General features: G+C 36.2%; 1 protein-coding gene across 4 annotated transcripts in view; it reads right to left on the bottom strand.

Annotated features, from left to right (window-relative positions):
- Positions 1-26,224, bottom strand: part of CPED1 (cadherin like and PC-esterase domain containing 1) — a 264,988-nt gene that overhangs the window by 123,399 nt on the left and 115,365 nt on the right. For all 4 annotated transcript variants that reach the window (XM_059396509.1, XM_059396510.1, XM_059396511.1 and 1 more), the window contains 8 exons: positions 17,209-17,351; positions 16,385-16,457; positions 14,565-14,732; positions 13,225-13,329; positions 11,511-11,680; positions 7,605-7,675; positions 5,658-5,708; positions 1,566-1,749 (listed from right to left, as the gene is read on the bottom strand). In XM_059396509.1, coding sequence (XP_059252492.1) covers positions 1,566-1,749; positions 5,658-5,708; positions 7,605-7,675; positions 11,511-11,680; positions 13,225-13,329; positions 14,565-14,732; positions 16,385-16,457; positions 17,209-17,351 — 965 coding nt within the window. The remainder of the gene's footprint in view (positions 1-1,565; positions 1,750-5,657; positions 5,709-7,604; positions 7,676-11,510; positions 11,681-13,224; positions 13,330-14,564; positions 14,733-16,384; positions 16,458-17,208; positions 17,352-26,224) is intronic.

The following is a 26,224-nucleotide window of genomic DNA, read 5'->3' on the forward strand; positions in this document are numbered from 1 at the left end:
GCCTAAAGTCCCACGGTAGAGTCAGGGATGGTCTCCAGGTTGGTCTGATTTGAATCCTCTTTTCTTTCTATTAGACTCTCTCAGCTCTCAGGGATGCCTAATGCATTTCCTTCCCTACAGCATAGGAACATTAGTATCTTCCTTGCCATGAACATGGCATGTACTAGAGTTCTGTCTTCTGTTCCAAATTATAAACAGAAGAGTTGGTGATTCTCAAAAGAGTCAATAGAAAAAAAAAATCCCACGAGACTAGGTAAATTCTGTTAGAATGTCCATAAATTGTCATCAAAATGTTTGTTCAACCCCTGAAAAATATCTTGAGGAGTTGGGATATGGTAGAAGCAAGCTACCCTTAATGAGTCTTTTTAATATCCAAATCACAAGATCCTCTTGTTACAACATTGTGGCAAATACTGCTAACGGAGTATCCAAAATCTATAAAGAACTTATCAAACTCAACATCCAAAAACTAAGTAATCCAGTTAAGAAATGCGCAGAAGACAAGAACAGACATTTTTCCAAAGAAGACATACAGATGACCAACAGACACATGAAAAGATGCTCAATATCATTCATCATCAGGGAAATACAAATCAAAACCACAATGAGATACTGCCTCACACCTGTTAGAATGACTAAAATTAACAAAGGAAAAAAAAAGATGTTGGCAAGGATGTGGAGAAAGGGGAACCCTCTTACACTGCTTGTGGGAACCAAACTAGTGCAGCCCCTGTGGAAAACAGTATGGAGGATCCTCAAAAAGTTAAACATAGAACTATCCTATGATCCAGCAATTGCAACAGTAGGGATTTACCCAAAGGATAAAAAAATGCTGATTTGAAGGGATACATGTACCCCAAAGTTTATAGCAACACTATCTACAGTAGCCAAAATATGTAAAGAGCCCAAATGTCCATCAACTGACAAATGGATAAAGAAGATGTGGTATATACAAAGTGGAATATTACTCGACTGTCAAAAGAATGAAATCTTTCCCTTTCAACAACGGGGATGGAGCTAGAGTATATTCTGCTCAGAGAAATAAGTCAGAGAAAGACAAATACCATATGATTTCATTCATATGTGAAACAAAACAATGAACAGAGGAGAAACAAAACAGTGAACAGAGGAGAAGAAAAAAAAGAGAGGGAAGTAATCCACGAGACTCTTAATTACAGAGAAGAAACTGGGGATGGGGGGAGTGGGTTTGGGTTGGGCTAAACGGGTGATGGGGATTAAGAAGGGCACTTGTTGTGATGAGCATTTGGTGTTTTTGTATGTAAGTGACGAATCACTAAATTCTGCACCTGAAACTGATTTTACCATATATGTGAACTAACTCGAATTTAAATAAAAACTTGAAATCGAAGATTGCTAACAGATCAGTAGAGCACAGATATGTTCTTTTTTTTTTTTTCTTTTAAACCAAAAAAGTGGAAGGATTCCACACCCTGACGATCTCTCCAACTGCTCTGATGCTTTAGTTTTTCTGAACCTTCAAAGGTTGCTTCAAATATCTGCTTCCCTATGATGTCTCCGCCCAGCCCTGGTCATCAGCCCCGTACCTTGGTCCTGCCCGATCATGCAGGTACACCTTGCACTGACACTTCGAAGTCTCCGCTCCAATTGTCACCGTGACCACATCAAATGGGACTTCAGAGTAGTAATCCCTGATCTTCGGGTTAAATTCAGGATTTAGTTCCAAATGTGGATGTGTGAGGATCTGCTTGATAGAACATTGTGTGTCATCTGTTAAAATAAAACAACAATGGCAAAGAAAAGACCACTGTGAAACGGATAAATGTTTTAAAAAAGGCATATATGAAAAAAAAAAGGCATATATGATTCAAGGTGGTTGTTGTTGTTGTTGTTTAATCTTTTGAACAACCTTCATGATCACTGCTGGTCTCCCACTGGGCACTCTGGTCATATTTGATTTGTGGCTTCAGCCGGATTTTCTATTTGTCAAATTTTGTAGTGCCTGCCTTATATAACAGCTGTTGGCTTTTGTTGGGATTATACGGGTGATAGTTTTTGCTCTGCTCTTAAAAGTTTAAAGGCAGGGAGAAGGTGGGAAAAAACGTCTCGCCAGTGGATTGATAACATTCTCTTGGCATTTATTGCATCTATCAAGCAACTGGTAAATGGGGGTGATGACTCTGTGAAGTGGGAACAGAAGGGCACCAGCAGGGAATGAGGAAAATTTCTTAATAGGGAGAGTCATTAAACTGCCTTTGAATTGATATAGTAGCTTGCAGGCAGTAGGGTGGAGTGAAGAATGTGAAATTCAATATTATACCAAACACTCCAAAGCAAAAACAGCAGGAGGACATCCCGAGATCCCCCCCCCCCAGTCACCCCAACCCAAGAAAATGTCCTACAGTATGAGAAGGAAATGTTATGCTCTGCTCAATCCTGCTGTAGAACCCAGCCTATTACTTCATACCATTGCTTCTAAGCCATTTAAAAATGTGTTTCTAGATGGTTAACCCAATTTTTACAAAAGTATCTTGAAGAGAAAAAGAAAAATGCATGTATAGGCATAAATACCAGCCACTGCTAAATTATTTTGTTTACATCTTAGGAATAAATACAATACTCAAAAGAAGCTTAGCGAATGTTTTTCAAAGAAATATTAATAAGTATTTTGTTCCATAAAATACTTTTCAGTATTTAATGGAACAAAATTCTGGTGGATTCTATGGAAATCTGTAAAATGAAAGTACCATTCTATTGCCTTTAAATAAAATGTTCAATGATGTTTAACAACAGGGCAACAAAACAGATAAGGCAGGGTTCGCTGCCAGAAGCGATACACGGAACTTAAGTTTGAATTCAACTTCTTATTAATAGTGCATTCATTTAACAATCTGATGGTTGCTGGGGGGTGGGGGAGGGGAGGAATAGGGTGATGGACATTGGGGAGGGTATGTGCTACGGTGAGTGCTGTGAATTGTGTAAGAATAACGATTCACAGACCTGTACCCCTGAAGCAAATAATACATTATACGTTAATAAAAAAATAATGCATTCATTAAAAATTTTTGTTCCTGCACATTCTACGTTCAAGGACTGAGATAAGCACAGTAAAAACAGGCTATGGTTGGTCATGGGATCTGACGCAAAGGGAGACCGCGAACCTAACATAACACTTTAAACAGGCTGGAGTCCAGAGATTCAAAATGTGCTTTTGAGAGGACCATTTCCTATGTAGGAAGGGAATATAAACGCTTGCATTACACTTCCATGTTCAAAACCAGTTAATTGAATAAAGAAGATTTATTTTTTCAAAATACTCACCGCAGAAGATGTACTTTAACTTAAGAAGACATATTTTTATAAAACAGTCACTGAGAGTTAATTTCCTTGCAGTCTACTTCATAGTGAAAGTTTCCAGAGGGCTTGCCCATTTTAACACCGAAACGCAGCCCCACATGAGACAAAATGTGTAATCATTCTCTTAAGCAAGATTCCAGCAAGTGGAATCTTTTCCACTTTGTTTTCAGATTCATCAGAAACTCTCCACCTCTGGCTCAAGTGCGGCGTCCTAAAACCCTGCTTAAAAGCTATCTTGATACCATCTTCACCTGAATCATCAGTGCTGCTGCCTTCAAACACCTGGAGTGTCCTTGGCATCCTTCCCAGCTCAGTGCCAGCTCGCCTCGGGCCAGCTTACCTCAGGTCCACGGAGAACCCAGCATGAGCTATGGCAGTAGCAGGCTGCTTAACCTACTTGGCAAGTGTATTTGGGAAAGCCGTTTGAAGTTTTGGTCGCTCTTAATGGATTCGTTTAACCACAGAGTTTTATTGCCCTCTTGAGGGACAATCATAACTCATATTAAACTCAAGAAAAGCCTAGATTCTGAAGGATAATCCCACCTGTTCTGAGGCATCATCAAGTTATTTCTTAAATCTTAGATCATGCCAGGAAAGTAGGCAGATTAATCACACAGACCCAGGTAGGGCTAGATTTTTATCAATTTAAAAATATGAACTAAGCTGAAGAGCTTATCTAACATGTTCACCGCCTCTACTGCAGGTTACCTGGGAACTGCAAAAAAAGTGAGATTATCCCCAGGGAGTTGTTTCATTTTATACATCATAGAAGAGAAGACCAAGGAGGTGAGGTGACTTGACAAATGCGCACCCTCAACTTGCTCCAGGTTTACTGCCTCGTCCTTCCCTCACTACAGCCTGGGCACTGGTCTCCCAAGAGGTGCATGTATTTTTCTAGGAGGAAGAGACTGGATGGAAAATTCAGGCAAGGAACGGCAAAAGTCAGACCTGTTATTTTTCCTGATCAGCAATACTTTATGTAAAATGCTATTTTTCTTTAATTGGATGTACTTGTTGATTCTATTAAACCACATTATTGTATAACCTCTCAGTCTGCCCTGATTTTAATGATACTGTTAAAATATAATGAATGAATTAAATTGCCTTTCAGAAGATACAAATTAGGTTTTATTAAACTGGAAGACTCTTATTTATAATAAATTAAACCTCAGTCCATAAATTTTATTTTTTCCAGCTTTTATGTTTTACTGGAATGGATTTTTTATGGAAGGCTGAATTTTCTCAGCGTATGTTTTAGCACTGTATATAATATATGTATATATGTACACGTGGCCAAAAAGCAAACCTACTAAGTGCGACTCTTATTTTTCCATCATATTGTTATAAAGTATTAAGATAATTCATGAGCTTGAGACAAAGAACTAGAAGATCCAGCTTAGTGATCCAACTCAGAGATTTAATAGCCCTGTGACCTTGGAAAGGTCAGTTAGATTCTGTAGAATTATATATTTACAAGGCCACACTGGGATAATACTGACCAGAGAATATATAAAGAAAATTATTTTTAAGTCTTAAAATCTACATACTTGAAATGTATTATTATTATATACATACCATTTTTCTTGATTATACCTTAGTAAAAAAAATTCATGAATTTTAAGGAAACAAACCAAAAATCTGATTAAAAACTCTAAATCGATAAAAAAAATTTTCAACCCCAGTACTATCCATTATGTCAACAGTATGGCGGAAAAAGAATCCCTGTGGGTTGGTGTATGCCCTAAAAATCGATGTATAGAGCAGATAAGCTAAGTTTATCTACTTGAGTAGTCTCCAAGGCAAATACTTAGCACCCTGAAGACCCCTCAAAATGAGTCTGAAAGTCACTGGCCTTAAACGAGCAAACAAACAAATACATAAACAACATAGCATTTCACGTTCAAAATAGAACACTAAAAATGTTCTTAAGCAAAAGTGACAGATAGCAACTCATTCATAAACTTCTAAAAATTTACTTAAAATACATTACAGTCTAAAAGTACCCAAATATCAGGAGCCTGGGTGGCTCATAGTTAAGCGTCTGCCTTCAGCGCAGGTCCTGATCCCAGGGTCCTGGGATCCAGTCCCGCATCAGGCTCCCTGCTCAGCAGGAAGCCTGCTTCTCCCACTCCCCCTACATGTGTTCCCTCTCTTGCTGTGTCTCTCTCTGTCAAATAAATAAGTAAATAAATTCTTTAAAAAAAGAAAGAAAGAAAAGAAAAAAATAAAAGTACCCAAATATGATAAAATGGTGATTTATTCAAACCACGGCTGTGCCTCACTATTGATTATGCCACCGAAACACTTTCATTGGAACTCACCGTTACTGCAGCGAACTTCTTTGGTTTCATTCATAATTCGTAGAACAACAGCTAAAAAAAGAAAAGTTAATTTAAAATGGAAATGGTTAATCAAAACAAAAAGAATATATATTCAGTAATCTCAAACAGTATAATTTAGTAGAACCATTTTATGATTTAACTTTTCTTATATCAGCACTCCGTTAAACTGAAAGCTACAGTAAAACAAAAGAAGTTGTTTGGTTCAAATCTCAGGAGAATGATTATTTCAAAAAGGAAAATTTTAAGGGAGAAAAGTGAGTGGCTTAAATGTCATCCATTGCCTTAGGGTGATCTGTTAAGATTCCTTCTAGAACGTACCTTGATTTTATGACTGTAATATCCCAAATCATTAGAATTACAGAAATTTTATCCAATTGATTCCACTCGCACTGCTTAAATTTCTGAATTAAACCAAACATCTATCTAAAAAATGCCTTACTACATACTGATGGAACAAAGGAATGAATAAAAACACTCAGAGTGCTTAAATCGTTCATTTAAAAAGAATAATGGTGGGAGTGAGAAAGTCTTCAGAATAGCAGTTTATCACCAAATCTTCATTGGGCTTACCAATTCCTTCTATTGAATTAGTGGATCTCAAACTTTAACATGCCTCAGAATCATCTGAAGGACTTCTTACAAGACAGAGTGCTGGGTCTCATACCCAGAGAGGTGTGATTCTGACTCAGTAGATCGGAATGGTCCAAATTTCCCAGGTGATGTGGTATTTCTGGTTTAGGGACCACATGCTGAGAACCACTGTATTGTATCAAACCTTGATTTGTAATAGGGAAATTTTGATTTCTAAAAAGTTATAGACATGTGGTATCTGTTTTCATCTTTTATTCTTAAAATTAGAAACATTTTCTTTATTTATGATCAAAAGCTCATATGTTCTTTAGAAAGAAGAGAATTAGAGAAAACAAAGGTAAGTCTAGGGAAAAAAAATCATAACTGCCATTAATGTTCCTCGAGGCCCATGTTGCCTGTAGTCAATCGTTTCATTTAACAACACACCACAAACATCTTTCATGTCATAAATATGCTTCTGTAATATTAGAATGGCTTTACAGTATTATATGGGAAGTCTATGGCTTTACTTATCTAATTCACTATTATTACAATAGAAGTAGTTCAAATTTTTAAATTTATTTTTAATAAGTCATGTAACTAAACTTTTGTGTACATTAATTATTTCCTTAAAATGAATATCTAGGAGTGAGATTTCTCTGAGGTAAAAGTAACTTTAAAAAAGATTTATGTATTTATTTGAGAGAGAGAGAAAGACATCACAAGCAAGAAGGGGAGAGGGAGAGAGAATCTCAAGCAGACTGTGAGCTGAGTGCAGACACTGACAGGGGGCTTGATCCCAGAACCCTGAGATCATGACCTGAGGGAAAACCATGAGTTGGTGCTTACCCATCTACACCCAGGCGCCCCTATAAGAATAACTTTTAAGGATTTTCTTATATGTCATCACATGGCCCTTTAAGGGAGGTTGCTCTAATTTATACCAGCACCAGTGGATTGAGAATACTTATTTCTCTACACAATCCCCACCTCCATGATATATATATTTTAAGATTTTATTTATTTATTGGACAGAGAGAGAGATCACAAGCAGGCAGACACAGGCAGGCAGAAAGAGAGAGGGGGAAGCAAGCTCCCTGCTGAGCAGAGAGCCCAATGCGGGGCTCCATCCCAGGACCCTGGGATCATGACCTGAGCCGAAGGCAGAGACTTTAAACCACTGAGTCAGCCAGGTGCCCCTCTATGATCTTTAAGAGGAAAATCTTTTCAAATTTGAGGGAAAATAGCATTCCCTAGTTTAATTTCCATTTGTGATTGCTAAGGAAGCGAAACATATTTTGGGGGCCACACAATACTTATTTTCATTTTGGAAGAAGTGAGACTGTATCTTTTTACCTTTTTTATTTCCCGTTGCATCAGATGGCACTTGTGGTTTTTCAATGCTCTCATTCTCTGTAAAAGAATTCCTGCAAACGCAAGGCCAAGCCAGTCTGGATCAATGAAATGAACAAAAGTCATGGAAATCACATCTAACACACTTTTTTTTTTCCCCCTGTGTGGGTACAAGATATTTTGATGAACACAAAGGAACACTTTCTGGATTTCATTCCTCAAGACCGGCAATCTGGCCTCAAGTGAGGTGGGTGGAAATCTCATCATCTCTAATCAGCAGAAGCACATTTGAAGAAAACCAGGGCAAAAAGTCACTCTTTAGGCCAAAAGTGAGCAATCTCTGATAGCGTGGATCCAACAGAAGTGAGTTGGGAACACACAGTCGTTTTGGAAATTGTTTGGCTAAAAGCATGCAGTCTTGAAGCACGGAGGCCTGGAAAGTCTGAGGCACAGACTCAGAAGAACATACACACAACCTAAGGGTGCGTGTATGTACGGGGGCTACGCAGAAAACGACCTACGATCCTGTTGCGTCTTCTGTCCTCAGATGCGGGCTAACTGTACTGAACGGTAAGGGTTAGTTCCTCTCGGTGTGTTTGCCTCATGTTTTTCTGTTATGCAACTAAGTGCTTGGCCAGATTGCTCTTTGACTCTTCAAAGTAGAGACCAAATAATCTAAACCACGGACCGAAAACTTGCTGGTCCTGAGGACGGGGAATACGGAACAGGATGTGATTGGACTTTTCTGGGCTGTGCTGTGATTCTTTCTGCATTTCCACTGCAGCAGAATGGAGAACAGATCACTGGCCTGATTTCACAGCAACGCTATGAGCATGAAATCAGATGCTCTGTGTTAAGTTACATTTTATAAATATTTATTGTCCCAGATACTGTGCTGGGCACTGTGGTGGAGAGATGAATAGGCATAGTCAGTTCCTTCAAAATAGAAACATCAGCAAATTACGAAGAATAAAAGAATTAAAAATATTGCTAATGTGGGAAGGTGTGATAATTTTATTGCAGTTTTACTTGTAAAGTAAGTCTCTTTTCTTTCTTTGATGCATACCATGAAGTATTTAGGGGCGAGAGAGAAAAATGTCTAGCACTAACTTTAAAATATTTCCCTTCTCCCAAGGAATGAAGAAACAGATAAAGCAAGCATGGGGTGAGATATGTTTAGTTGAAGGTTGACTGGGTGCCAGGATAAATTAAAAAAATATCTATGAATTCATGTGAAGCAAAAACTCTAAGTGAAGCTCCTAAAAGATACAATCCTGAAATGCACATACACTGAGTTACTATCTTAGTGGAATGAGATGCTTTGTATGGTAAAGCATTCCGCAGCAATTCCTTATGTGATTGTGTGAATAAATTATTTATTTTTAAAAATGTGGCTTTTTCATGGAAAGCCTATGAGGAGAGCAAAGTACATTTGCAACTCTATTGCAAGTAAAGTGAAAATTAGCAGATGATGCACAAATATTGATTTTAATATTTTCATTCTGTTCAGATTTACACTGATTCTGTGGGGACCTCTGGATTCTAAGCCTCAGGGCACAGACATGCATAATGGTCACTTTTTTTAACCTTTGCTTTTCTGACTTTATCTTTTCTCACTTTGTTGCTCTAAGCAAAGGATCTTTATTTAGAAGGAAGAATGGGAGCTCCTGGTTAGGTCAGTCTGGGGAGCATATGACTCTTGATCTCAGGGTCATGATTTCAGGCCTCACATTGGGTGTAGAGATTACTTAAATAAATAATTTTAAAAAATAAAAGGAAGCATGAAGTCATTATTTCCCAGAGGTAGCAGAGATATGTAAAATTGGCTTTTTCTGTAGAAAAGCTGAAGGTGACCATTGTGAAAATAAGGACAATGATGAACGACTACACCTGACCTGTCCGTCTGCAGGATATACTGGAATCAAGCACTGGGCCACAGATGTGAGGCCAGGGTCCTAATCTCTCCTCTTTTTCTCTGGGCTTTGTGACTTGAGCAAATGACCTACCTTCTCAGCATGGTTTCCTCATCTAGAAAACGTGTCTAATACGCATCCTCCTTGTAACACAGCATGGGTGATAATTACATATACATATGCTCCCAGGTAAATTTGAAGATAATTAGAATTATTCTTTCTGGAAATGTTCTCAGAGTGATTTACCTAATTGCTTTTTGATAAAGATCTAAAATTTAATGTTCCCAAGGTTAACTTGGGTAAATCTTTCAAACCTGTCTTGCTTTTCCTATGAAGGAAAGAAAAATGTTTCCCTCCACTGTAGATCCTAAAGTGACCTTTGGATGGTAGAAAAACATGAAAAGTCCATATTAATATTTATTACCTACTTTGACTGCAACATACCAGTCACCATATGGCACATGGAAATTATCTTATGTAATTCTTGTGAAGTAACAAGTGGTAGGTAATCCTTTTTTTACAGATATGGAGATTAAGTCTCAGAGGTATCAAAACTTTAGCTGCTTTAATTCATAAACTCCAGGGTTGGGGTATTTGAATCCAGGTCTATCTGATTCAAAAAAGTTTTGGCCCTTTCTAGACTGACCACTTCCAACACTGACCACTAATAAATTCCTTTATTTAATGGGAATCATTACAGTTAGGCTTAGGGTTTGCATTAAATGCAGTATTCTGAATTTAAGGTAAGTCCCTTCTTTAACCTTACACCATAGGTGGAGCTTGAGAAAAACTTGCTGGGGAACAAATTTCCCAAAACTTTTAGATCTCAAGGGAGCTTAATCAAAACTAAAAACAGTACCTAAATTGGCTCCTTGGTAAATCAAGTCTGCTCTTCCGCATTGATAATGATGAGTGAGACAGACTTGACTGACTTGAGTGAGGGCAAAGAACAAACCAATGGGCACTGAGCTCTGTTATTTAAAACCTACTTTTCAAACAAGTAAAGGCTTCTGTCAGGCTTACTACTTCAGAGCATTGAATAAGGCCAACTTCATAAAGTCGTGGCAATTCAAGTGAGTTCTAATCCTGGGAAATGTCCTAAGGATTCTTCAAGTACACGATTATTTGTATTTTTGAATTATAAAAAAATTCTTATGGAAATACTTTCATGACCTCCTGAGGCAGAGAGAAATGAAGCACAGGTCAGGAGAGCTGAAGCCATTCCTGCCTGAGAGGGCCTGCAGGAGACACAAGTGATTATGGCACGGCCCTTTCGTCTTTCATCTCCCTAGGAGGTTTAGGTTCCTGGCAGTAGAAAAGTCAAATAGTCCCTGAATTCCATCATATAAAAGAGAAGCAGACTTAGCCAGGTCCTTGGGCACTGTCCCTTTGTGACAACTAGAGGAGATGTGAATATATTCCCTTGGCCTGTCCCCTCTCCCAGCACCTCATTGTCACCTCGCATTAGAACGGAAGTGGAAACGGGAGGACAAATGTTTGTTTCCCTCTGAGATTCTAAACCTTCTGAAAAAGAAAAGTTCTATTCTTGTGGCAGGGAGAGACATATTTGTAAATTTGTCTAGATTTTGCCCAGAACAAAGTCACACCTCAAAAACTCAAATATGTGCTCATACCATCTTGGGCTCTACACTGACTGAGGGTTCATTAAAAAAAAAAAAAAAAGTCACCTAATTCTTTTTGATGGTCTCAGAATTCAACGATATATATCACAGAATGAAATGAGATTGAAACTTTTTCATTTTAAACATTACTCTGTAGTAGGTTGGTTTGAAACACTGTTGGATGTGTTTTTATTACAGTGTTTAAAGACCACTAGAATTGTTATGGTTTCAATGCTTTAAAGAAGATTATTTTCCAGAGCACAAATATTTGGACATGTTTCTTTTTGTTACTTTCTTTAATGTAGGCAAAATCTTTTGAAATCAATCTTTAGAGAATTTTTGGATTGCACAATTCAAATTTGTGGCTATCTTACCATTCCAGTGGATGTAGCTGTGCCTTTTTATTCAGGAGCTGAAACTGTTCAAATACATTTAAAAGAGACCAGGATTGAGTCAGGACTGAACCAGGTTGTCCTACAGGCTTTGCCATATCATGAAATTCACGCATCAAAGATCGAATCCCAGGAGTAGTAGATGGGAAGAGCTGAGAAGAAATATTCAAAATGAGAATATTAGAATAAGTAATGGAAAATAATTTAAAAGAAATGGAGAAGGCTTTCTATCTTATTCAGCTATTTTAAAAAGTCAGATATTTATTTAAAATCCACTGGTCAGTATCATAATATAATTTTTCTATGCAGTTTTCAAGGTAAATGCCACTTTCTATTAAGAACTAATTCTGTTGATCATATTTCCAAATGCAGTAAGTGTTCTTTCTCTTTTCTTTGAATGAAAATGGGTATCTCTTTCCTATAGATAGCTGAGAACAGCTGAATGAAAGAGTGACTCTAGCATTAGGAAAAATGAAGGGAAATCATTTGGGGTTGCAAGTGAACTTTGTCAGGGTAAGAGATATTAATCCCATGGAAAAGAAAATCTATGGTTATCCTCTTTCTACTCTGAGAGTCAGGAAATTGGAGTTTGCCCTTTTTCCTGTGAAATAATTCTTCAGATTTCACATTGTACCAAGAGATGTTCTCTACATTCAATATCTCAAATTATGAATTCCTGAAGAATGAGACCTCTCTCTTTATCTTTGTTGAGTTTTGAGCCAACTGTCACAAATGTAATACTTACTATATTTAAATTAATTAAAATAATCCATCAATTAAATTATTATCTTTGGGGCAAAAGCTTACTTTGAGCCCTCTACAATATGAGATTAAATTATAAAGACATGTGCCGAGCAATCATTCATTAACTTAGTAAATTGGTTATAACTTAGACAAGTAGCATGTGAATACATGCTATTTTTTTAAGTAAAAAATAACTGTTTGATCCAAACAGATTAATAATAAATTATCAGTGGACTTTGAAAAATGTTGTTTTAACAAGATTTTTTGTATAAGCAAATCTTAGGTGGAAAAATAGAAATCTATTATAGTCCATCTAGATAAGTGGCAAAACTAGAAACAAAGCAAATACTGAACATTCAAACACACATGTAATCAATTATATTGATAATGACCTTTGATATTGACCAATAAATTAACAGAACCCAGGAAAATACACAGAAAGGAAAACAAATGTCAGTTATTTTTTAGGCTAAAACCCAGTAGTATTTATCATAATTATTTACATTTTCTTTTTTGAAGTTTGCTATAGAGTTGCAACAAATTAAGATTTAGGTTGTTTTCTAAAATGTGGTTACATTCAGTAATATTTGATTTGACCCAAACAAAAAGGACATGATGAGCAGAAAGAAATTTCTGTTACATGTACATGTCCCAAAGCTAAAAGCAAACTTCTCCAGAAAAAAATAGACATTTTCCCCTTCAGAACTGTCCTATACTGGCAGTTACACTTATCTCATATCCTTTTACCTTGAATAAGTCATGTATTATTTGCAAAGTCTTAAAGAATATTGGTTCTGCTCATTTTAATATTTAGATGTCTGAAAAGAAGAAAGAAGCTTACAAAGCTTTCTATTTCTTAAAGAAAAATCTTCACCCAGTTTGAAAAAAGAACAAATAAGGCTGATCTATAAGGTCAGTAATCATGAGGAATCAAATGTCACTTTTGTTTTACCAGTTGGAATTGCCCCAAGTTCCCAAGTTCCTTTATGAAAGTCATAATTGAGTTCATCTCCTCTAAAGACAGGCATTGGTTTTGTTCCTTCTGATAGTTTTCACCCTAGAATGGAGGGAGAGTAACAATTCTTAAGCAATTGTTACAAAGGCAAACCATGTTTAGCCCAGTTGCCTACCCCCCCCCCTTTATAAACCAATCGAAGTTTGAACTCTATAAAAAACAGCTGAGCTAATTAATGCCAAATCATGCCGAGGGACTTCAGCTTGTCACAACAGTGTCTGACTCTAAGAAAATTTCCATACTTGACGAAGAGGACCTGAATGAAATTGCTCAATTGTGTATGGGTAAGTGAGGGTGGGGAGATGAGTCCAGGAGAGTAGACTGTGTGGGACAATCTAGGAATGTAGGGAGCATCTCCTTCAGGCTTTAGGGTGCCAGGGATCAGAGCAACAGGTGAACATGGGACTCTCATCTGTGGGACATTACAATTTTGGAGTTTGTTTTTTCCTCACATTCATTTTTTTCTGAGGCATCCTTGAGAGAAGTTGCACATATTTACCATTACTTCCGGGTCAAGTGTTTCTAACAGTTTTAATGACAGTCCACTCACTAAGGAAGGAAAACAGAGAACTAGAGGAAAAAATGAATAAAATCCAGGAGAAAGAGCAGTCTGTAAAGCCATGTTCTGTCTCTCCCAAAAACTCTCCATAGAGCATGGATGTGTGTTTGTAAGAACTTTCACAACCTTCTTTCCCAAATTCTCCAAATACAGGTTTTAAAACAGAAAGATATATAGAGAATAATACTGTACTTAATGATCTGTACAGATTTTTGATGCATTAAGAAAATTTGTATTAATGCGCCATAAAAATTAACCAATGCTCCTATGAAGGACTACAGCCTAATCATCAGCAGCTATGCAAAGATATTAACCAGATGTGAATTCGTCAAAAATTAGTATTCTAACTTCAGTCCCTTGATGTCAGTCTAGAACACTCACTGATCTTCTAGATTGCCTTCAAAAAATTCTACTATTCCTTTTAAAGTATTCTAAATAACATCAAATATTTATTATTCATAATATCCACAAACATTCCTTAGGAGTTAGAAATTTCTTTATCTTAACCCATAACTGCATCATAATCAGTTACTCATACTTAGTAGACATAAAATAATCTTGGTCTTCAGGGCAGAAAACTATAAAGAGGAGGAATATAACAGATACCAATTCATTTCAAATCCATTATCCATTTGTTTAGCTACACAATAAAGAAAATGGCACCTTTCCAAGAATGACTTGGAAAAAAAAATTTGTCACTGAAAAAATAAGCATTTACCTTAAAAACACCTGATCTATAAAGTCCCTGAAGTATCTCAGAAAACATTGGAAGTGAAGATTCATTAGAGAAGAGAAAATTGAAAGTATCTTGTAAAAGGAATTCTTCTGTGTTTTGGTCCTCAAAATCCGTATTATCATCATCTTGAAAATTTAAATGCTCATGCACCTGTGAAAGAGTAAAATCACAGCAAATATTTTTCATTGACTTTTTAATGCAGTGAAATCTCTTCTAAGACATGAGTCATTCCTGTTGGATTGTAGATCAGAACTGACATCTAGTGGCCTTTTTGGAGGTCAACAGCTTTATAAAATACAAATAATGCTCTTTTGAAGGTACAGTTTTTTATATGAAAAGTAATGGATTATAAAGTCACAATAGTTTATCTTATAACTCTTTACTGTTGAAGAATTTGTATTCAGGAAAGATAATATATGACATTTCTGAACAATAATTTTTATTTATTTATTTAGTTAGTTATTTTACTATTTTTAGATTGTATCTATATTCAAGTTAGTTAACATATATGGTGCTGGGACAACTGGACATTAACATGCAGAAAAATGAAACTGGACCACTTTCTTACACCATACACAAAAATAAATTCAAGACCTAAATGTGAGACAGGAATCCATCAAAATCCTAGAGAACACAGGCAGCGACCTCTTTGACCTTGGCCACTATAAATTTCAAAGAGCATAATACAAACTAAGATGTGTGCAAGATAATGAATAAATGATTAAAAATGTAGATTCATAAAGTTTCAAAATTTTATGGGTAGGCCTTTGAGCTATTCAGCTAAATGTCTGAGCCACATATACTGTAATCATTCACCTCGTACAACAGTTTGAAAAACAGTCAACGTAAAATGAAGCTGAATTCTGGTTGCACATTATGCATTTGTTCCTTTCCCTTCTTCCTACTCCATAGCTCCAAATAAAGGTTTCTGTAGATTTATGCAATCAACTGTTTTTTTAATCTTCTTGCCATTAAAGGATATTTTATTATTTTTTTAAAAAATTATATATATATATATATTTTAAGATTTTTATTTATTTATTTGACAGACAGAGATCACAAGTAGGCAGAGAGGCAGGCAGAGAGTGAGGAAGGGAAGCAGCCTCTCTGCTGAGCAGAGCACCCGAAGTGGGGCTGGATCTCAGGACCCTGAGATCATGACCTGAGCCGAAGGCAGAGGCCTTAACCCACTGAGCCACCCAGGTGCCCCTAAAGGATATTTTAGATGAAAGATCTGTTGGAGGGGATGATCTGAATAAGTTCACTGAAAGGATGAGTTGATTTGAAAGGAAGTAAAAGAATCAGAGTATACAAAAGCACTCTTTAATTTACACATATTTATACTAGAAAAAAACACATATTTTAAAAATGCCTGTGGCTTTTTAAATTAAAATATAGGTCAACTTAAAACTATCTATATGTAAAGAATAAGAGTTAATTTTTTCTACAAACCCATGTGAATAAGCTGGATAATCTTCTATTTTCTATTATCTACACGTTTGCCACTTTATTTTGTAAACGGGGTGATTGAACTGTAGAAAATCCATACCCTTTCTATAGTGATGCATAATGGGGATTGGAACTCAAATAATAAATCATATTCTCCACATATTGGTTAATTTTCTGAACTACAGTAAAATATAAGCTTGTAATGACTTTAATACTAGTTGCTATTTATTGGCTGTTACTATAAAAGCAAACCATCCACCCACCTGCACATATACTCCCCTCCCCCAACACACACACACAATAGATCATTCAGTGTAAGGTGGAAGTTCACAAGAAGCTTTTGGGATACTTACTTGGAGCACTACAGGGTCCGGGAAACTGTAGTAACCAATATCAAAGGTGAAAAGTTGAAAACATAATCTGCATCTGGAATAAAAACAAACCGTGATATAAAAATATATTCTATTTGCTACATTTACTCTATTATTTGATACATTATTAACAGTTACTAAAGTGAAATGTCAAGATCTGTACTAAGTAAAAGAAACAGTGGCTTGGAAATTACATGCAATTTATTTTTTAATTCGAATTTGTTTTGTTCCTTATAGGAAATACAAATATATCTAGAGTAGTCACAACACATTAAACAATGAAGTTACTTCATGAAAACCTAAATACGGAGAAGGAAATTCTCCTTCTCCTAACTGCTAGGCATTCTTATTCACATATAAGCATGATAAAGCTTACTTGAGTCATCTCCTTCTTGTTGACATTCTAAATTTAACATTGCCTACAAAAAAGGCACGAAATTATATTCAAGTAAACTGGAATACAGAGACAATAGCTATTAGATATTGTTAATAAAGTCCATAAGTAAAATTATACCTAGTCAATGCAAAGATCATATCCTAAAAATAGCTAAGCTTAAAAAGGTGATGCAATTAAAATTAATTTAAACAATGTGTGCTTTATTTCTTATCACTATTATTTAGATGCTAACAAGTCTGTGACATGCTCTGAAGTTTCAGAATCTATAAATATGAAAAGATGTTTATGAGTTCATATTTATGTGCTGACATAACATTTTCCAAGTAGCACCTACTTGTGATAATTAAGATACATTTTCACAAACAATTTTTAGAACTTTTTTTTTTTTAATATTAGCATTGGCTTTTACCTATTGAAGGCCTTTGGTCCCAGAGTAGATGTTTCGCTGAATACTTCAGCTGCTAGCAGGAGTTTGCTAATTGCTTCCTTCATATTATCAAAAGCCTGAAGAGGTGAACTGGCTGTCAGGAATGTCTCAAAAAATGTTTGCAGCTGTGAACAAAGTAAAGGATTCAATATTGAAACAATAATCTCAGTCTATCATTTCCAAGGTGATCGGTTTGAAAGATTATTCTGGGTTATGTGTCTTTGAAACACTCCTTAAATAGGACATTTTGATAATCTCTATATAGTATGTGTATGTAGACACACACACATATATATCTTCTATATAATATACTGAAAGACTATATAAGTACTAAAATATATTGCATCATGAATGTTGTATACATTATACATAATGTGTATATATTATATACATTTAAAAATATAGCCTTTTAATTGGATATGGGGTGACACTACAGCTTGTCATTTAAATTACTTTAAGAGTTATTTTTAAAAAGAGATTTTTTACTTTTCTCCCCCTTTTTCTAATTTCATGGCATCTAATGATAGAAAGTGAAGTGGAACTATTTATGGGAGCTTGCGATCAGAACCTCCAGGTTTAATGTGACTCTACTAGATGAACTCAGACTGGCAACTCACTTTGAATTTTTGTGTCCTTCTCTTTAAAATGGGTGAATACGACCACCAAGAGGGCTGTAAACCCAAATGAGAAGAAAATGTATTGGAAAGACACCGTAGAGTAGGAAATTCAGATCTAAGCTTTTTGGTATTATCACTTTCTTGAATGTATCAGATCAAAAATAAATGGATGAAAGTTACTCCTTCACAGCATTTTGCTGTGGGAGATGTAGCCAACTAATGAAGAGTCTGAGAGAATTTCAGTATTCTCCCATCATTTTAATGTAAGGTTTTGTGAACAGATAAGATGGGGCACTATTACAAAAGGGGAATAAAGGTTACTTAGAAACACAATTATTGATATCATAAACAGCTGTTTTTATTTGCTTAAATATTAAAATAATCGCAAGAGTACCCCTTGAGGATGCTTAACATCAAAGTTCAAGTTGAAATTTTTAAAAAGCATAAAACAAATCTCTTATTAAGTCATAGACTTTCTTTGGAGAAACATAATCTTTCAAGAATGAAGAACAAAAAATATTTTTTGAAAAAACATGCAGCAGGTATTCTGTTAATGTTTTTGGAAGGACAGACTAGATCCATCTGAACTGCTAAGACTACAAAGTGAAGACTTTTGTTGTTATGATAATGAAGGACAGATATTGGCACAAGTGACCTAAGGGAAATGGTAGATGTATCTTTAAAATACCAAGCAAAATTCCCCGAGAGAAACAAATACTGACTTCATAAACTTTTTTTACCAGCTGAAAAACAGAAACCTAATGAGATGTACATTTTAAGACTCTACAAACACATCATTAGCATTTGGCAATTGGGATGTTTTTCCATTTCACTAAGGAAAATAAGTGTAATAATTGTAAGATCAAAAGAAAACAAATTAGTGTTAACACTAAAAATGTTAACACCCTTGAGTCAAAACAGAGTAATATTGTTTTTCCAAATAAAAATAACTCATATTTCACTCTGTTCACCATATTAGGTAGAAAGGATTATTGATGATTTTATCACCTTTTCTGTTTTAATGTTTCCTGAATATCACAAAGGTCAAGGTTAATAATTTAAGAAAGTTTGTGTAGCATGTGAGATGCATAAGATTGATGATCAGATGGTATGTTCCATAGCAAGAAATAATTAGCAAATTAATTCTTGGGTTATACTGATTCTCCCACTGCAGAACCGATTATTTCTAAATCTCTGACTGTAACATGAGCATTGAATACAGGCTATCAGTACATGGATTCAGTTCCATTCAATTAGACTGTTTTAGTGAAAACTTTACTACTGGAAAGTACTGGGCTGAGTGCTGGCGGACATGTGTACAGCACAGTCTACAGACATGAGACCCAACAAGTCCTTGGTTTAACGTCGGCTCTACACCTGCTACTATCACATTGAGAGAACTTCTGAAGTTAACAACAATATCTATGTTGTAGAGGTATGGCCAGGATTAAATGAGAGAATGCACGTGAGATACACTTCTACCCCACGCCTGTCAACACTCAGCGCATGTTCGCTCCTTTTATTAGTTCAAACAAGAAAGTCCACAGCCATTTAAGGAAATTTCAATGAATGGGTGTGGTTGTTGAACCCAGATTCTCATAACGCAGTGCCTTTGTGGAAAATCAAAACTGCCTCTAGGAATTCAAACGCTCGTGACACCAATTGGGAACGTTTTACAAAATATCTGACAAACCTGTCCAGAGAAATAAAGAAATACGGCGGTGGAAGGGCCCCCTCCAGCGGTCGGCCATGCAACCTCAGTGAAGGAGCAGAACCCAAGGATCCAAGGAACTGGCTGTCCTCCCGTTTCCCTAAGACCTCCATGTGCGGCGAGAAAAACTAACATCGGCCACCAGCCACGAAAGGAGGGGACCAGAGCTGCCTTTATAAACAGAAGTACGAGGACAGGAGAGAGAAGTGGCGCTCCCCAAGCACGACTCCAAATGGAGCGACTCGTTTTATTTTTGTTAGTTCTGTCCCCAGTTTTTGTCTCTGTAGGCATTTCCTTCTATCTCATTGCATAAATTTCAATTTACTGAAGCCTTTCAGTTCAAAGGGAATTCTAGACAAGTGACCTATTTCATCTGCTTAGTATAGTGGGCAAGCAAGCTCCATATGCCAGCAATGAAAACAGAATCACGCAAGTGCTTAAGAGTTTATTTATTTATTTATTTTTAAAAATCATCTTTCCGTGAGTGACCCAGAGAGGGCACAATACTTCCTCTATCAATTCTTGGAACTAATCCACTTAGGCTAAGTGGAAGACTTCTTTGTGTGTCTGGTCCTGCTGTAATTTGTTAACACTTAACTGTATTTCCTTGGTCACTTTACTTGAATTCCGTGCATCTTGGTGTGTTCAGATGTAGAAAGAGAATTGCGCTCCATGGTCTCATTACACAATGTCAAATCTGAAATTATTTGACATTAATACCACTCACAGCCATGAGAACCTGAAGAACACATCTGACCCAGGGGCTTGCTTCACTCAAGAACAAATCCCTGAAGGAGCACTGTTGCTACTTTGAAACAATGAAGCCATAAACTCAAATATCAAGGAGACTTCTCCCTCTCTAGATCAAGACTTTTAATGGATGTTCCTGAATCACATAAATATGAGAATATAAGATCCCAAGGAAATCAGTGCCTTGGCAGCAAGGTAAAAATAAATAAAAAAGCATCTTAAAACAGTTAAGATGACATAAAACTATTTTATGAACTACGCATTTTCCTCCTTCAGTGTCAAAATGAAATACAGATTTAGTGCAAAATAAATTATATAGGAAAAGACCTTGTAAGATCATGGTTGTAAAACGAGGCGGTAGAAACACCACGATTTGTTCTGACTTGTGTAAGAGTCAAGTGATAACCCGGTAAGGTATTCAAGTGATTTATTTAAATATATACACAGATGGATCAAAATTGTCAATTAGAAAGACAAGAGGAGCCGAAAGTCAACTTGAAAATATTTGCAAGAAAACTTGCATCACATCTTTGATATCTTTTTTTTTTTTTTAAAGATTTATTTATTTATTTGACAGACAGAGGTCACAAGTAGGCAGAGAGGCAGGCAGAGAGGAAGGAGGAAGCGGGCTCTCTGCTGAGCAGAGAGCCCGATGCCGGGCTCGATCCCAGGACCCCGGGATCATGACCTGAACCGAAGGCAGAGGCTTTAACCCACTGAGGCACCCAGGCGCCCCACATCTTTGATATCTTAAAATACTTCTAAGGAGCCCTTCTATCCACTTCACTCCTCCGCCCCATCTCTGAAAGCCCTTCTCGACAGTTCTGGGCTTCACCTGATTCATTTCCTTTAAATTCCCATAAGACCTGCGGCAAATTGCTCTCAGTGCCAGCATGGATCATTCTGTGTCAACTTGCTGACTTTCTTGTCTCTTCTTACTACTAGACTGTAAGATCAGAAACTATACCGTTTTACCTTCGGGTGGCTAGGACCTAACACAGAGTTGGTACCGAGTGAGAAAAGCTAAGCATAACATTATAGAAACTGTAGAGACTTTGATAAGAGAGATAATTTACTGGAGCTTCTGGATAAAATAATTTTTCTCCTTAGGACATATTTATCTCTTGTTTCCATCTCACGAGAGAGGGAGGATATGCATTTTTTTGGTGACTTGTAATAAAACCTTTGAAAAATAGAGGCTTACAACTGTTCAAAAGGACTTTTGAGATAAGAAAATTTAATCTAAGAGTTAAAACAAAGGATGAAAGATTAACCAATATTAGAGTTTCTTTCTTTTTTTTTTTTAAGTCATGTTCTTGACTAACTGGGAAACTTTAGAATACTGTCATTTTAGTATCTTGAACTTTGAGTAATATTTTAAAAAAATATTTTATTTATTTATTTGACACAGGGAGAGATCACAAGTAGGTGGGGAGGGGGCCGGGGGTAAGCAGGCTCCCTGCTGAGCAGAGAGCCCAATGTGGGGCTCAATCCCAGGACTCTGAGACCATGACCTGAGCCGAAGGCAGAGGCTTAACCCATTGAGCCACCCAGACACCCCTCGAGTAGTGTTTAATAACATTGTCTTACTGAAGTTTCCTAGAATTTCTCTCAATATTATTGGATCAGATAGAAATTTTCATCTTCTCAGTATAAAGAAGAATATGAGTAGTTAAAATCATTTTGCACTGAAAAGCATATAAAAAGATGCTTGATATCACTCATTAGGGAAAGGCAAATCAAAGCCACAAAGAGGTATTACCTCACATCCATTAGGATGACTCCTACCAAAACAAAACAAAACCCATAAAATATTAAGTGTGGGGAAGAATGTGAAGAAATCAGAATCCTTGAGCACTGTTGGTGGGAATGTTAAATGGTGCAGCCACTATGCAGTATGGAGGTTCCTCAAAAATAAAAAATTGCAGTGCTGTATGACCTAGTAACTCAACTTCCGGGCATGTGGTCAAAACAAGAGAAAGCAGAGTCTTCAAGAGAGATTTACATACCCATTTTCATAGCATTGTTATTTACAATAGCCGAAAAGTGGAAGCAACTCAAGCAACCATCAACAGATGAATGGATAAACAAAATATATAATGGAATATCATTCAGCCTTAAAAAAGGAAAGACATTCTGACAAATATTAGGGCTTGAAGAACCTTGAAGGTATTATACTAAGTGAAAGAACCCAGTCACAATAGACACGGTATGGTCCCACTTACATGAAGTATCTAAAGTAGTCAAATTCATAGAAACAGGAAATAGAATGGCAGTTGCCAGTGGCAGAGGGGAGGGGTAAATGCAGGGTTGTTTAATGGGTATAACCAGTTTTGCAAAAGGTTCTAGGGATTGGTTGTCTAGGAATGTAAATATACTTAACACTTATTGACCTATACACTTAAAAATGGATAAGATGGTAAGCTTTATGTTAGGTATATATTACCAGAATTACAAAATTTTAAATTAATTTTATGGTCTTTACAGATTAACTCTCTCTAACAACCATGTTTAAACACTTGCTAATTTTGTACCACCAAAGTCCAAAAGAGCACTTCTTTAATGGTTAAAAAAATTGCAAAAGAAACAAACAAACAAACAAAAAATAAGCCCTCCCTTGCTCCATTCCTCAGCTCCTTCAAATAGTGAAAATAATCTCCATTTCTACTTCATCTCCACCTTGTCAGTGCTTTATCTATGAACACTCTTTGATCCCCGAGCTTTTTGTTCATTTGTTTGTGATGGGAAATAATCCCATAGCAAGCTTGAATGCTGACAGGAATGATCCAGAAGAGAGGACAAATTAATGATGGAACACAAAGTCGGTCTAGAGGATGATCATTACAGGTGATCAGTGCTTAAAAGGAAATACCACAGAAGGGCTCAGACTCAGTTTTATCCAAGGGTAGAACTAAGGGCACTCATTTAAATATATGAAATCCAAGATGGTATGTTCTTTGTCCAACTTAAAAAGGGAATAAGTATGCATTCAAATCTACCTATTTGTAGTATCCTTGAAATTTAAATCTATTTTTCTTGACTGATACTATTATTCTTTCTGCCTTTTATAGACTCACTGAGGATCTCTCTTGTCTGACTCTAACCTAACCAGTCTCTCTCTCAGGTGCTTGTAAAACTCTCAAAATGTATCCAAAGGAACAGGAGTACCTCAGCATTTTATCCCAATGTAATATATCTTATACATAAATTGATTTTTTGATCCCCTTATAATTTTCAATAAGAAAAATATATCTATAAATTTAAGTTTTAAAAATTACAATATGGCTCTAAATTAAAAAATATTTTTTTTCTTCCCTGAAGAGATAAGATTACAGTTATTGCACATACACAATTGGTCAGAACAATAGAAATATATTATAAGTCTTCTTAATGAATCTCTGAAATAAAAAAGTAAAATTGAATTAGAAATGTACCTCTTAGATGGATGCAATTTCTTTTTGTTCAAGTAAAACACCTATCTGCTGTGAGACTACTACTTATGGCTAGGATGAGAAGGGTTCAATATCAGTATTAATAGTATTTTTAATGTAAGCATGGAGAAAACTTGTCCACATAAATATATATGGGATGTACGGATGGAAGAGTGTGCGTGTGTTTGTGTGTGCGTGTGTGTGTGCGTGTGTGTGTGTGTGTGTGTGTGTGTGTGTGTGTAGGGCAGGGGAAGAGAGGAAGAGAGATGGAAGAATTCAGTTACAGCAACATGACCTAATTCCTTGAACTCCCTCCAAAGTGTATGGGGGGGAAAAAAGCTCACATAGTGATTTATCATGAAATATTTAGTTTTGTTAAAAACTGAAAACACTGAGTTGTGTAGGATGTGTTACGTAGTGTTATGGATAATGTGTTACGTAATCACTGTCTCTCACACCATATTTGAATTTGTCTGGTTTTGTCTTGGGGAAGTTTTTGTTTCGTAGAATTTTTTCACCATGAACCAATCATCATAGTATGAGGTCACAGAAGGGCTCAGACTCAGTTCTGAACATAGAAAAGGTTTTTCTTTTTCATTTTGGGGTTTTTTTGTTTGTTTGTTTTGTTTTGTTTTTGAGGAGTAGAAGAGTAAAAGAGACAGGGCAAGAAGATGCTCTTCTAACTATCCAAGCACCTGCGAACCCCTGGAAAGACTTCATGGGTCCCCAGAGATACAGAACACCCTGCTCAAGAATCACAGGTTTGGATGTGTCATGCCGTCAGGAGAATGTCACCTGCTCACGGGGGTTGGGGGGTGCTTTTGCAGGAGAGGAAGTGCTAGGGAGCACTCTGAACCCTAGGAAAACCTCTCCTTTGCATTTTAAAGTGATACGATTTAGGGGGAAAATCAGATATTTAACAACAGAATAAAAAGAGGAAAAAGTTTGAGAAAGGAAGAGAAAAAAAGACTAAATTCCAAACCCAAGTACTGGTGTAATTTTTCATTTAGTGCACATATGATATTTGGATATAATTTTTGTTGCATTTAATAGTAATCACTAACTTTAGCCAAACTGATACCATGGGCCAGACACTGTATTTCTCATGCACTTTTTTGTTTATATTCATAGCAATGCTATGAGGTTGACACTCATTATCCCCATTTCATAGATGAAGAAACTAAGGGGTGAGAATACAAGTAATTTGTCTAAGGTTGCATGGCCAAGACGTAACCTGTAAGGGTGTTAAAGCCAGTCTGCTTGGTTACAAAGCCTCAGCATGAACTCTGTCATTGTGGTTTTGATTACATTAGATTTAGATTTGTGGATGGACCCTGAAATGCAGAAGAATGGATCATATGTGTTTTTACTTTTATGGAGAATGTGTTTGAAACTGTCACAATTCTCAGGCATGTGACCTTACACTCACACAATATATCAGTTCAACAACGAGCATTTTTGTAGCCCAATCACCTTTTGGAAAAACAAAGAATATTTCTTTGTAACTTAAATCAAATTGCCTGGATCAAGAAAAAAAATCTTGTGTCAAGTCAAATGATTTAAGAACGTAAATATTCTCATTATTTATTTTAGCTCATTGAAAATTGGCTTGCTTTACAGTATACCACGGAAAAAGCTGAATTAATTGGCTAAACCTGAATTAGGACAGTTTTTACTCATTCCCTGGAATTAGATCAAAACGCCAATATTTAAATAAGTTTCTTGCTTACCGTGACATGAATAATTTTATTCATTTATACTTCTTAACCACCATAAGCTTTAAAGCACACATTTAACTTGGAAACTCAGAAGATTCAATGTGATTTAATCAGTTTCATAGTTGGAAATTTTAAATTCTCCCACACGTATATCAGAGAATTGATCAGAAGCAAGGTGCAGAAATACAAAAGGCTGTGAATAGCATAAAATTTAATTATTTGCTTTGAATGGTAGAACCCTGATTGCATTATATTCAACCTTCTCAGAAAACTGGCAGGTTATTTTTATTGCCCCTTCTGGAATCTCTGGAATATAAAGAAGCAGAGAGATTTAACAGCAAAGAGCAAAAGCTAAAGTTGTAAAAATTTTATCATTAGACTTTGTATGTATATGTCTCCTCATTTTCTTTATATGAATGCCAGTGTTCAAGCAGGTCACAGCTATTTCCATTAAAGTTAAAACGCAATCCTTTTTAAAGCTTCCAGTAAAATAAGGTCTGACAGTTGTTTTGAAAACCTTCCATCTTTTATTAATGGTCTTGAGTAGAAAATGACACTGAAGTCTGATAATACTTCCAACAGGAAATATTTGTAAAAAGCAGTACAAAAATTTGCAAACAAAGACGCCTTTGGCAGAAAGATATCCATCTCATCTCTCTCTGGATACTCTCGACTGAGTAAGAAAGTGAAAAGCGAAGATACTTTTCATTTATGTTCCGGATATTTTAGGCAGGGTATCTATTTTAGTTCTTATAAAGTTTCATGGTCAAT

Source organism: Mustela nigripes, chromosome 4 (assembly GCF_022355385.1).
Source record: "Mustela nigripes isolate SB6536 chromosome 4, MUSNIG.SB6536, whole genome shotgun sequence".
NCBI classification, from domain to species: domain Eukaryota; kingdom Metazoa; phylum Chordata; class Mammalia; order Carnivora; family Mustelidae; genus Mustela; species Mustela nigripes.